This window comes from Heloderma suspectum, chromosome 9, assembly GCF_057233095.1.
Source record: "Heloderma suspectum isolate Gila_16-S chromosome 9, 16-S_ref, whole genome shotgun sequence".
NCBI lineage: Eukaryota > Metazoa > Chordata > Lepidosauria > Squamata > Helodermatidae > Heloderma > Heloderma suspectum.
In genome coordinates this window covers 43029444-43043292 of record NC_139466.1, presented here as the reverse complement: position 1 = coordinate 43043292, position 13849 = coordinate 43029444, and the positions used below count along the sequence as shown (strand labels likewise).

Sequence of the window (13849 nt, the reverse complement as noted above, 5' to 3'; positions counted from 1 at the left end):
ACAAAGCCCTATGAAGAGAGACTGAAAGAACTGGGCATGTTTAGCCTTGAGAAGAGAAGACTGAGGGGAGATATGATAGCGCTCTTCAAGTACTTGAAAGGTTGTCACGGAAGGCCAGAATCTCTTCTCGATCATCCCAGAGTGCAGGACACAGAATAATGGGCTCCAGTGACAGGAAGCCAGATTCCGGCTGAACATCAGGAAAACTTCCTGACTGTTAGAACAATACGACAGTGGAACCAATGACCTAGGGAGGTGGTGGGCTCTCCCACACTGGAGGCATTCAAGACGAGGCTGGACAGCCATCTGTCAGGGATGCTCTGACTTGGATTCCTGCATTGAGCAGGGGGTTGGACTCGATGGCCTTGTAGGCCCTTCCAACCCTACTATTCTATGATTCTAAGCCAGAAAGGCCTCCACCACTTAGTGTGGCAGAAAATCCTATACATTTTGCATCTAGTGAAGCTCTTTAGCCTGTCCCGAACCTCTGCCCACCAGTTTCATGGGATGAACTGTGTCTTAGGATCACAGAAAAAGCAGCTCTACTCTTTCCAAACCATTCACAATTTCAGAAATTGTCTTTTACTGCCAACCTATTTTGTTTTCGCTTAAAACCTGCAAACCCTCCAGCCTGTTGTGGTAGGAGGGATGCTCCATCACAACAGTTGCCATTCAACAGGGACTTTTTGTCTTGACAGTTGCCAGGAATGTGGGGCAGTGGCATGGAAATGTAATGCAGAAGAAACCACCTGGCAAGTGGTTGCAGAGTCACTTACTCCGCTCCGCTGAGTAGTAGGGCTGGCTGGCTGGCTCTCTTTAAACCTCTAAAGTCTAGATGCCATGCAGAGCTTACACCCCCCCCCCCCCAGACCCCTTCAAGCCTTATGGGGCGAGGGCATTCTGGGTGAGCCAAGTCCCACTAGCCTCCTGCCCAGAGCGCCTGCAAGACTAGCTGTATATTATTTGCTGGCCTTCTGGGCAAGAGGCTAATGAGACTTGGCCTGCTGTTGGTCTCCTCCACCGCCCTCCCCACCTTCACAGGTTGTTTTCTGCTACTAAGAACTTGCTCATAAGCAGGGCACAACAGGCCTGTGGAGGGCACCGGGAGGGGGCAATTGAAGCTTGGATTGTTAACTGCAGAGCAATAAAGGGGGTGGGGGAAATGTATGTCGTCTCTTCCCCCCCACAGACACACACAGAATTTGAAATGAACTAAATTTCATTTTGTCTTGGCTGTTTGTGGTCTGGAGTTTGCTTGGAAGCTGGGGCTGTGTGTGTGTGCAGACGGTGAGTTTGGAAAGTATACAGGGAATGGAAAACTTTTTTTTAAGGCCCTGTTACAAACAGGCTTAGCAGATAATGGTACCAGGCACCATACACACACTCTCTCTAGTTAGATAATGCTAGAGAAACTGTGAGGAGAGGGGCACGCGGGGCGGGGGACTGATCCCTTACACAGTTTTGCAAGGCTGTATATTAAGAAGCACCTTTTCCCTTTGCAACTGTCTCCTATATCCCACTGAGCACTGTAGCTCTTTCAAATAGTAGTGGATATATTTTAATGAGAGACTCAATTGGAAAGCCCATTTTGAAGTTGTAAAACTTAACTGAATCAAGAACTATCTAGCAGGTTTTGCCATTCTTTTTTCAAAAGGGGGACAATTGGTAGAACCTGCCCTTAAAATATTTGCAAGGAAAGCAGTTGCCAAAATGTGCCATTGGTGAGATTTTGGATGAGGGCAATGTAGTCTCATCGGAAGTACTCCAGAATGGATTTTTAAGAGGAATTCTTGCATTATCCCTGGGGATGCCAGCAGCCCTTTCGAGAGCAGAGACAGGCCTATCCTCTATCGCAGGCTTCCCCAACCTGGCCGCCTCCAGATGGATTTGACTGCAATGCCCATAATCCCCAGCTAGCACCAGCAGATGTTGGGCATGATGGGAGGTATATTACAGCAAATCTGGAGGGTGCTATAAAGTATGTAGCTGTGTGTTGCCTCCAATTTGGACGGTGAACAGATTACTTACTTCCACACACTTATGGATAAAGAGGTGATTAATAATAATAATTCTTCTCAATGGTTTGTCTCACTATAAAAGCAACAACCAAATTTCAAAGCATTTATGGAATATCACTTTTCCACAGTTGAGAAAAGTCTTCATAGAACTTAAGACTCCAGTGGATGCCAACTGCTTGTTTCGAAGGCATGTACCACCCTACTCTTGTAAGGATAGATTATATACCTGTGAAGGTGGTTGCATAGAGGACTTAACCCAGTATCTGTTGTTCTGTTCATTATAGGACTCTCCCACAACAAAATTTCTATCCCACTGTGTGTCTCATGGGGCAGGAACTGATCTGGGTTAGGAGGTTGTGAAGAAGTTCTCATGCTGACTTAAGTGCTGTCCTTGGCAGCAGGAAGTTCTGACTATACTAATGTCGAAACACTTTCGTAATTGCACAGAGAGAGAGAGAGAGAGTAAAAGGCAGGAATGTGGCAGCTGTCGCTCACCAACAAACTATAGGAAGAATCTGGGCTTCTTGCTCTTTCCTGTAACTGATGTCATGAAACTGGACAGTGTTTCTAGTTCCTTTTCCTCTGGGTGTGTATCTGGAGCCATTTGGGCTGTGACGGCTGTATGTTCCTCTTCTTACCCTGAGAACTGACAGTGGCTTGAAAGAGAGATTTCTGCTTAACCCATTTTTGCCTCTGTTCAACAGTTTGTGTTAAAACCATGGTGACGGTGGAGACCAAAAGAGGCTCTTGGGTAGACCATGGGAGGCCAAACAATGCCTCTTAAACTGTTTCGCCTCTACCCTTTGAGCACCATCTTAAAGGGGTGGAGAACCTTTTTAAACCCTTTACAGGGGCCACAGTGCTGGACGTGGCCAGAGGCAAAGGGGTGGGCCCAGAATAGAAAAAAATACCAGCATATTGTAGCTTAAGGCTCTTCCTGCGAATAACTAAACCTTAGAGAGGCATTTGAACCTTTTATAATGGTGGGGGGAGGATTCACAAAAACCGGGGAAACCACCCAACAGGCAGTGGTTGGGGGAAGGAGGCCAGGCCATCTGAGGAACCCCAGAGAGCTGGATTTGGCCCAGGAGGACCAGATTGAGCCTGTGAGCCTAAGGTTCCCCTCCCCTGTCTTAAAATAAACCCCAAACTGTTTGGAAGCAATCTGCACTGCCGAGTCTCTTTTTAATTGTGTCTAGTCTAACTGGCAGCAGGTAAGATAGTTAAAATACTGCAGAACGATCTTTCTACAGTACAGTGAATTATAAATGCTTTAAACTGTCAGAATAAAATACCTGCTGTTTACTTGGATGTGTCTTAATTCGGTTTCCTTAACAGTGTATCTGTTTGGGTTTCTCTGCACTTAAAACTTTGCTACCATTTTTGGGACACTATGAGGGCAGAACATCGGAGATAAATGTTTGCCTTAAAAAGCCAAATTATAAAAACTTGAGCCAGAGGCTTCCATGCTGAGCTATGCAAGTTACTTATGAAAGCAGTCAACAAGTGGGTGAATACTTGTATTGCATTTGTGTGTGTACGTAGTGGGCTCTCATACTGGACATGATCATGCTTTAGCAAACCTAGGAAGTACGTGCTGGAACTTTCAAAAGGGCCAAGGCCCTGAATGGGGCAGCACCAAGCAGCAATGTAGCAGATTTGGCAGTCCAATATGGTACAACCTGGCAGAACAATGTAGATGGCAGACAGTGGGGTCTTGCCTGCCATCTACACCTCTAGGGTAGAGGTGGGACAGATATATTCGTGGGATATATTTGTGGGCAGTGTACCTTCATTTGCAACCCCAATAATAATATTTCTGAAATACATTTGAGCAGGGGTGTGGAATCATTTTCAGCTTGAGAGTTGAATTGGACCTGGGCTGGGAAGTTGGGGGCCGCATGCCAGCCGTGGGCAGAGCCACTGCCTGATGTGGGTGGAGCCGCTGCTGGCCTGTGCGCACACACATACACACATATTTTCACACTCGCACCATTGATCCATGCAGACCAGCTGTGCGGGGTGGGATTTTTCCTGCCCCAGCTCTGAGACAGGGGAAAGGGATTGTCTCTGGTCTGTTGCAGATGAGAAATAAGTCTTTTCCCTTCTCTCGGTGCTGGGGCAGGGAAAAGGGCCAGGGCCTGGGGGAAGAGCTTGACAGTCTAGACGTGGAACCCCCATTGGCTGGAGATTCCCCATCCCTGCATTTGCAGGTGAACTTGGACACAGTTTCTAAGCACGGTCCAGATCATACTTTCCCAACCTGGTGCTCTCTGGATGTTTTGGACAACAACTCCCAGAATTCCTGACCATTAGCCATGCTGGCTGGGCCTGATGGGCACTGTAGTCCAAAACATTGGAGAGCACCACTTTGAGAAAGGCTGATCTAGGTTAAGCACAAGCAGGCCTTAATAATAGTGTTCACAGCTCTGTTATAGCCCTGTACAGTAGGCCCATATTGCAAGGGGGGCTATAGATGTAGCTTGTCTAAGGCCACTTATGGCAGAGGCCAGAATAGAGCCAGGGGACGTCCCATGTTGTAGCCTACGGCGTCTCCAGACTGGTGTTTTATTGTGCATTTATCATTCCTCAGCCACGGAATTTTCTGGGTCCTTTACATGATGCCATTCTCCAGCGATTGTATTCCCCCCTGCTTTTCCCATACTAGTTCATAACAGGGAAAATACAGTATTTTCTCTTGTCACACCATGAAAGTGCCAGTGCCCGCCCGTGTACTTGTGTGATGGTGAAATTAGGTGCTCTGTGTGGGCGTTGACAAGGGGTGCAGTTATGATGGCGATGACGGGGTGGGAGCGTCACCCCACCGCGCCTGCACTCTTCTGTCTTCTCGCCACTCGTTGCTATTTCCCAGCAGAATGGCAGAATGGCATTGCACTAATACGGCATGGCTGAGAACACAGATATCTCTGGTTTTCCCCGGCTGCCGCTCTGCCTGCCTGCAATGTCATGGGGTTTCTCGATGGCACCAGGAAACCCTCAGCCTGCTTGACATTTAGGGGAAGACAAAAAAGCGAGTGAGGGACAGGGGCAAAATGGAGCCAAGCTGTGCTCAGCTCCACGTCTCGGGGATGCCTACGCAGATGGGCAGCAGGGGTGGATGGGTGTTGCAATGGCCCCTACATGATACAGGCAAACATGAGCACGTGCACCCTCTTTCCACTCCATCCTCTCTTCCAGTGTATGCACAAAAGAGAAAAATGTTGTTGCTTGCTTTTATGTGGACCATATGGACTTGCGCCCATGAGGGGGGCAGGACTTCTGTAGTTCCGAAAGTACTGCGGATTGCATATGGAAGCTGCCACGGTAGGGATCAGAGGCAGCGGAAGTTCATGCTGAGATGGGGAGGGGCTGCCCCAGAGGGGGTGGACAGGGGGCATACAGTGCTGCTGATGTCCAATAACATCCGCCGGGCTCCACCCACCAGTGCACATGGCAGGTGGCGTTACGCAGTAAAGAATAACCTTCCGTGTGCAATGAGCCGATTTAGAATCCTGCAAAGAATCTGGAAGAAGAAGGAGCGGTAAATCGCAGAATAAAAGCATTGTGTGGAGAAGCCCTCAGTCCCCCAGTCTCTTGGCCACTACCCTATGGTAATGCTCTTTAAGAGGTGCTTGGAATTACTTTGCCAGCCTGTCTCAGGATCCTCACCAAACCTGTGAAATGGTTGCTCTGTCCTGGTATACTTGAGCTAATTGCTTAATGCTTTAAATGGCAGGATGTTTCTGCAGTGGCGCTTCTTGCTGAAATAGCTGCAAAACTTACATCAGGCGCCTGCAAACTTAGATCAAGCAGAAGTGGGCAGATAATGCACATTGACACCCCTGCATCTCCTGTACCTATTGGCATTTGGGATGCTGCCGAATTAGGAAGCAAGCTTCTTCACCTATGGCTCCCAAGCTTTTTGTGCTTTTTATTTTTTATTTTGTTGTGTGCTAATCTGTCCCAGCCTTCCTTGGGCTACAAATTCAATCATTCCCAGCCAGCAGAGGCCATTTGACCTTTAACCTGCAGAATCCTTGCTGCTTTTGGGCAGTAGAGTCTATTCTACTTTGGAGGTCTGTTGGATCAAGTGGAAAGTGAGGGGGTTTGTTTCCGGCAAAGAAGTTGCTGCGGCAGAAGCACCCCAGGGGCATAAGACAGTACTGGCTCCTGCTGTAAGCGCGAGGCAGGTCTCCCTAGAGGAGTCTGGGCAGCTGCCAGAGGAGGCTGAAGCCTTATCAGACTGGCAAGACCGAGCCAAGAATTGAATGACACCCTTTTGTGTGGCATGCCACTGCTAGTGAAGAATGGGCAATGAATCGGTCTCCGTCCCCCTGATCCCCCTCCCTGCTCTAACACCTTCAGAGGGTTTCTCCTCTCTGTGTTGGTCTGGGGGAGGCATAGACACTTTTCATGTATCACAGGGGGCGTCCCCTGGGTCATGTTGAGAACCCTTTTGCTTTGAAATTTTCAGAGGTTCTTTTGGCAGTTTAGCTCACTACACTGTTGCATGCAGTAAAGCAAATGTAGCAGATGTGTTTTTTCAAAAACCAGCAACAGCCATCCAAGCCAAAGCAGAGCATTGCTTAAGCTTCAGGCTATGTCAAATGTATATTTGTTGGATTCATGGTTGAATTTGGTAGCTCGTTTTTAATACTTTGACTTTTTCTTTTGCTACATTTAAACTGGTGCAGATTACTATCTACTCAAGTCTGAATTATTCTTACCAAAGCTTCAGTTTAGTATGCAGAGCCCCACAGAGAAAGCCAGAAGGAAGAGGGTAGGAAAAAATTCAACAATAGCATCTCCCATTAACTCTGCAATAATACTGCTATTGGCTGGTCTTGGGATAACCTAACATGGTAATTTTATTGGCTGTATTATGTGATGGTGTAGGCTGGCTCTTTGAAAAGCAACATTGGCATCATTCTCTTAGGAAGAGTAAATTATCTCTTCACAACATCCTACATAGGTAGCGGTGCAGTTCTCTGTGTGTAAATAGATAGCTACCCAAACTCCTTAGATTCAACTTTTCTGGTAGGCATGTGGTATAGCCCTCCAGTATCCTCACAGGAATCTCCGAAAGTCTTGTCATTTCCTCTTTTTAGACTCAAACACTTTCACTTTGAGGAAATGTTGTGGGGGTTGTTAAACAAATTGCAGCTTTCTGGCCTTGCACTTAGTTGGCTGCAAGCATGTGGGTCAGCGATGAAAAGGGGCTGGGTAGTACAGAGCAGGATGGATGGCTTTCTGAAATGGCTTGGGGTTCTCCCCACCCCCACATTGGACCAGAACTTTAGTGCAAAGAAACACCCCACCACAAGGCTTGTATCGGTGAGTGCAAGTACTTCCCTTCCTTTCCCAATGGCAACAAAGACTTGGGTTATATCACCCGTGGTAGGATTTCATGAATACTTAGGGCAGGCATGGATGATGTTCAGCAGCTGGGGCCACATTACCCCTCTGGAATCCACTGGGTGCTATGCCCTATTGCCAAATTGAGAGTATAATTCTGCTTGCAAGCAAGGTGTATGTACCTCGCACATGTTGCTTCCCTGCAAAATTGCTGTGATTTTTGCCACCACTGTGGCGAATTCAGCAACAGTGGAGGCACAGGAATGGGACACACACACACACACACACACGAACAGCTATCTCTGTGTGTATGTATGTGTATGCACATGTGTGAGTCCTACAAATGTAGATTCTAAATAGTAAGAACATTTGGTGTGATCTTACATTTTAACGGTAATGTGGATAAATTGGCTAGCATAAAGCAAATGTTATGTAAGTGGTAGCGGGGATTGGACTGAACAGCATCTCCATCTGCAAGAATAACCTGTGATGGTGTTGTTGGTGGGGGTTTGATAACTGAACTTGAAGGGAAATGGGTATATCTGTCCTGGAACTTCATAAAAGCTCTCTATATTTGCATATCCTGCCCCTTTGCTCCATATTGAAAGTGCAGGTGCAATATAGAAAACAACGTCTTGCTTGATCATGTAGCAATGAGTTGCAGCTTGAAAACCCGTTAAATATACTCCCTGTTCGATAGGAGTATATTTCTCTTCATACTGTAAAAATTGCCTTTTACTCTATTCTTCAGAGAATGAGAAGGCAAGTCTGAAGGGGGCTCCATCTAGTACGTCATCAGATTGACATGATGGTGTTCACATTTTCAATAAAGCATATCTCTCTTTGGCTAATACTGCTATGGATTTTGTGTGGCATCCCAGAGTAGTAATTCCACCCTCTTCTTTATTCCAGATTAGTGTGCGCGTGACCACCATGGATGCTGAGCTGGAATTTGCCATCCAGCCCAACACGACAGGGAAGCAACTGTTTGACCAGGTAAGATGACTGGCCAGATACATATCCGCTGAAATGTTGTGTGTTGAGCTGATGTTGGATGTCAAAATTTCACCAAGTGAGGAACATGAATGTGTGGACTCGTCTTTCATGTCAAAATGTCAGCATTCTGAAATGGCCATGATTGTGTGGTCAGACATGACAACCAAATATACAGTGAGATGCAAGGTTCCATTAAATAAGTTGGAAGGGTGAGAGGGTGCTGTTGCGCTCACGACCTGCTTGTGGGTTTCCCGTAGGCAGCTGGTTGGCCACCATGTGAACAGAATGCTGGACTAGATGAAGCCTTGGTCTGATCCAGCAGGACTATGTTCTGGATCATTGAGGACGGCAAGATCCTATTTTGATATCTGAGGAACATGTGAAAGCTGTGTTTTTCGTACGCTCTTAACTTAAGCTATTCCTTATTTCAGGGGCCAAAACTGAATGCATCACTAGCCTTTAACTGGAGGATTTGAACCTGGCCTTAGTTAGGTTGCACCTTAACAGCACTCACACCAGCCCTTTAAGAGAAAAAGGGCTGAAGTGGGTGACCAGAGGTGAAATGCTTTCGGGCTGGTGTAGCTTAATCCAGGGGTGCAGAACCTCAAGTCTGGGGCCCAAATTCAGCCCTCCAGTGGTGCCCAGAAGGCCACACTCCCTTCTCCCCAAACACTGAACATTTTGTGGTTTCCTAGCTTTTGTGCAGTTTTAGCTTAAAGTTCTTACTGCCAGTAATGAGTCCTGTTATGGCTTTAAGCTAAACATGCTGGTATTTTCTTTTAATTCTTGGCTCTGCCCCTTTTGCCCCTGATCCCGCTCCTTTTGCCTTTGGCCCAACCCCCCAGTGGAATGCGGCCCTGGAACACTTCTCCAAGATGGAATTTGGCCCTCTGATTGAAGGATGTTATTTATTTATTTATTTATTTATTTATTCATTCATTCATTTCATTTCATTTCATTCTATACCGCCCAATAGCCGAAGCTCTCTGGGCGGTTCACAGAAATTAAAACCAAACAACACAATAAAACAATTTAAAATACATAGAACATTAAAACCACAATATAACAATACAGCCACAATAAAACCTAGCAGTGGTGCAGGAGTTTAAGATACAAATTTTAAAACAGCAAAGCTAAAAGTTTAGAAAGCTAAAATGCCTGGGAAAATAAAAAGGTCTTCACCTGGCGCCGAAAGGAATACAATGTAGGTGCCAGGTGAACCTCACTAGGGAGCTCGTTCCAGAGCCAGGGTGCCACAGCAGAAAAGGCCCTCCTCCTAGTAGCCACCTGCCTCACTTTCTTTGGCAGGGGCTCACGGAGAAGGCCCGCTGACGATGATCTTAAGGTCCAGGCAGGCACATATGGGAGGAGGCGATTCTTCAGGTAACCTGGCCCTAAGCTGTTATGGGCTTTAAATGTTAACACCAGCACTTTGAATCAGGCCCGGAAATGGACTGGCAGCCAGTGCAGCTGGAAAAGTACTGGCGTAATATGAGCTCGCAGGCCAGTCCCTGTTAACAATCTTGCTGCTCTATTTTGGACCAGCTGAAGTTTCTGGACCATTTTCAAAGACAGCCCCATGTATAACGCATTGCAGTAATCCAGACGAGAAGTTATCAGAGCATGGATAACTGTAGCTAGGCTATCTCTGTCCAGAAAAGGGCGTAGTTGGTATACCAGCCTAAGCTGATAAAAAGTGCTCTGTGACACTGAATTCACCTGTGCCTCAAGTGACAGTTCTGGGTCCAAGAGCACCCCCAAACTACGAACATGATCCTTTAGGGGGAGTGCAGCCCCCTCCAGAACAGGTTGAATATCACCTAGCCGGGCAGACAAACCACCCACTAACAGTACCTCCGTCTTATCTGGATTGAGTTTCAGTTTATTGGCCCTCATCCAGTCCATTACCATGCCCAGGCACTGGTTCAGAACAGCCACTGCCTCACCTGGTTTTGATGAGAAAGAGAGGTAGAGCTGGGTGTCATCCGCATATTGATGGCATCTCAGCCCACACCTCCGGATAACCTCCCTCAGCGGTTTCATGTAGACGTTAACCAGCATGGGGGATAAAACAGAGCCCTGTGGAACCCCATGGCACAATTGCCATGGCACAGAGCAATAATCCCCCAGCACCACCTTCTAGAATCGGCCATCCAAGTGGGAGCGGAACCACTGCAGTGCAGTGCCTCCAACTCCCAGCCCAGACAACCTATCCAGAAGGATACCATGGTCGATGGTATCGAAAGCCTCTGAGAGGTCCAGAAGAATCAACAGGGTCTCACTCCCCCTGTCTCTCCCCCAGCAGAGATCATCCCACAGGTTGACCAAGGCAGTTTCCATTCCAAAACCAGGCCTGAAGTCTGATTGAAATGGATCTAGATAATCCATTTCATTCAAGAGTGCCTGGTGCTGTCCTGCAACCCACCCGCTCAAGCACCTTGCCCAGGAAGGGATGTTGACCACTGGCCTATAATTATTAACATCCTCTGGGTCCAGGTTAGGCTTTTTCAGGAGTGGTCTAATTACCACCTCTTTTAAAGCAGCAGGCACCACTCCCTCTCACAAGGAGGAATTTACAACCCCCTGGACCCAGCCAGACATCCCCTCCTTGTTTGATTTAATAAGCCATGAAGGGCAAGGGTCAAGCACACAAGTGGTCGATCGGACTTGGCCAAGCACCTTGTCCGCATCCTCAGGCCTCAGTAACTGAAACTCATCCAATAAAACTGGACCAGACGGTGCTCTGAACATCTCTACCAATGGAACTGCATTAATCGTGGTGTCTAATTCATGATGAATCTGAGCGACTTTATCTTCAAAGTGCTGTGCAAACTTGTCACAGCATGCCACCGAGGGTTCCACCATCTCTCTCCCTGGCCCAGAATGTAACAGGCCGCGAACCACTCGGAAAATCTCCACTGGATGACACTGAGAAGGTGCAATGCTGGTGGAAAAGAACTGTCTCTTTGCCACCCTCACCACCACAGAGTAGGCTTGATAGTGGGCTCTTACCTGTGTTCGGTCAGACTCAGCACGAGTTTTCCTCCACCTGCGTTCTAGCCGTCTCCCAGGTGTATACCAAGGAGCTGACCGGGCTCTGCTCAGAGGGAGAGGGCGCTTGGGCGCAATCGTGTCAACCGCCCGAGTCATCTCTGCATTCTACAGAGCGACCTGGGCTTCGACAGGCGCACCAGCCATACCAGCAGGAAAATCCCCCAGAGCCCTCTGGAATCCATCGGAATCCATTAATCTCCGGGGGCGGACCATTTTAATAGGTCCCCCACCCTTGCAGAGGGGGAAGGCTGCCAGGAGTCTAAACCTCAACAGGAAGTGATCTGACCATGACAAAGGGACAGATGTTAATTCCTCCACTTTCAGATCACCATCCTCCTGCCCAGTTGAGAAAACCAGATCAAGTGTCACTCTCTCCCAGCTGTGCCCTCCTGGGTACTCAGTGCAGAGGGTCACTCTCTCCCAGCTGTTCTTCACCCCTAGCTTAACCCCTTTGTGATAAGCTGCACCTGCCAAACTGTAGAAAAGCCAGGAAACCACAAAGTGGTTTGGAGGAAAAGGGGAGGGGGCGTGGCCATCTGGGAAATCCCCCACCCCGGCTTAGTCAATTGTGTGTCAGACTATTGGTCGAGCATTTTTATTACACCAGTAACAAGGAACAGAGAATTATTCAAATGACTCCAGAAGATGAGAGTCTTTTGCAGACGTTTCAGCGCCTCATGTTGGGTCATAGGAAGGCCCTTCCTCTATTTAGCAAGCGCGGTGGGTTTGGTAATGCTCTTGAATGCTGGGCTCTTGTGGCCCATCCCACTGTTAGAGGTAGGTGTGTTGTGCTGGTGTATGCCTCCTCCTGAACCCTTCTGTCCCAGTTTGTTTATGGACATGCATATATTTACACACGAGGCTAGGACAGAAGTTGGGCCAGGGGGGAGTCAGAGTAGCAGAGTTTGGGGCGCCTGCACCTGAAGAAGGGGTGTAGCATTCTACTCCTTGCAGGGTAGGGGAGCAGCTGATCTGTGCTCCTAGCACTGCTACCTGATGGCTTTATGTTGCACTAAACATGGGGAGTGAGGTGCCCAACATGAGGGGATTCCTCAAATAGTTGACCACAGCCAAATAACTGATGGCCAACTGACCAGTGTCACAATCCTAGTCCTTCTAGGACAGAAATTATTAATTAATTAATTTTATTAATCACCCATCTGGCTGGTCACCCCACAAAAAATTAATGTTCAGATTGTGGGGAATAGCATCTTGTGAAACTGTCTTGAGTCTGCTCTCCATAGGAAAGTGTTCTTCACATCTGACCCATTTCTCCCACAAAGTGCAGAAGGTTTGTGGAATTTAGGCTGCCATGTGTTGTGTGTGTACTCTTGTGCACACTATATTGGGACTCATTCTTGCCCTATCTCTGGGTAAAGCACAGAAAGCTGGGCAACCCAAACATGCAGCTGCAAGTGATGGGGGAACCCTCTGGACTTCTCCATCTCTACTACAATCCTACAGCCCTGCTCAGGCCACCGCCCAGCTATGCAGAAGTTTGATCGGCCAGCAAAGTGAGGCAATCCTGGTTTCTAATGCTGTAGCTCCTGAAGGATGGGTAGAAAAGAGGAAGGAAACCATTGAATCGGAAAAGGAGAAGGGGGATATGTTTAGGCAGCCTTCCTCAACCCTAGTGTCCTCCAGTTGTTTTGGACTACAGTTCCCAGCATCCCTGGCCATTGGCATGGTGGCTGGGGCTGATGGGAGCAGTAGTCAAAAATTTGGAGGGAGCCGGGTTGGGGAAGGCTTTATTTGCATGTTAAACCAGCCATGCCCAAACTACCGCCCTCCAGATGCGTTGGACTATTTCATCAGTCCCAGCCAACTTGCCAGTGGCAAGGGATGCTGGAAGTTCTAGTCCAAAACGTCTGGAGGGCACCAGGTTAGGGAAGGCAGAGTTAAAACACACTGGGGACAAGCTGGAAAGCTCCATAGTTCTGAACATGATGGTGACTTCCCCTGCTCTCTTAAATATCTGGCACGATGGCTAGGGAAGCGGTGAAACGCTCCTGAGAGCTGGTCTGGTCCTTCCATTTCATTACAGACACTTTGGTTTGGTTTGTAAGGGAGTAAATTCACTGCGGTTAACCTGCTCATAAAGTCAGCACGCTCGTTCAGCGCTAGTAATGTTTTTAATTGTTGTACCTACAGCCAGTCTCTTAACACTGAGTACACTAGCGTTGTACCGTAGAGCTGGGACTTGTGTTTTTAGTCATGTGGCTAAATGTGTGAACTAAGTGAAAACCAAAGTAGCATGAGGTGATGTTTTAAAACCTCTGTGTCTGGGTCAAACTAGGCATGTGAGTGTTCATGTGTCTACCCCATCTGTGTATAAAAGGGGGCATTGAACTCTTTTTTTTCTTTATCAAAAGGAGGTATGCAGGGACTTCCAAGGTGGCAAGATATAAATACTTAATAAGACTTCC

At 47.6% G+C, this 13849-nt stretch overlaps 1 protein-coding gene across 3 annotated transcripts in view; it reads left to right on the top strand.

Annotated features, from left to right (window-relative positions):
- MSN (moesin) overlaps positions 1–13849 on the top strand; it is a 75866-nt gene that overhangs the window by 38116 nt on the left and 23901 nt on the right. For all 3 annotated transcript variants that reach the window (XR_014784884.1, XR_014784885.1, XM_084814260.1), the window contains exon 2: positions 8286–8369. Coding sequence is in view for 1 of the 3 variants with exons in the window: in XM_084814260.1 (XP_084670386.1) it covers positions 8286–8369 (84 nt within the window). In the remaining 2 variants the exon portion in view is untranslated. The remainder of the gene's footprint in view (positions 1–8285; positions 8370–13849) is intronic.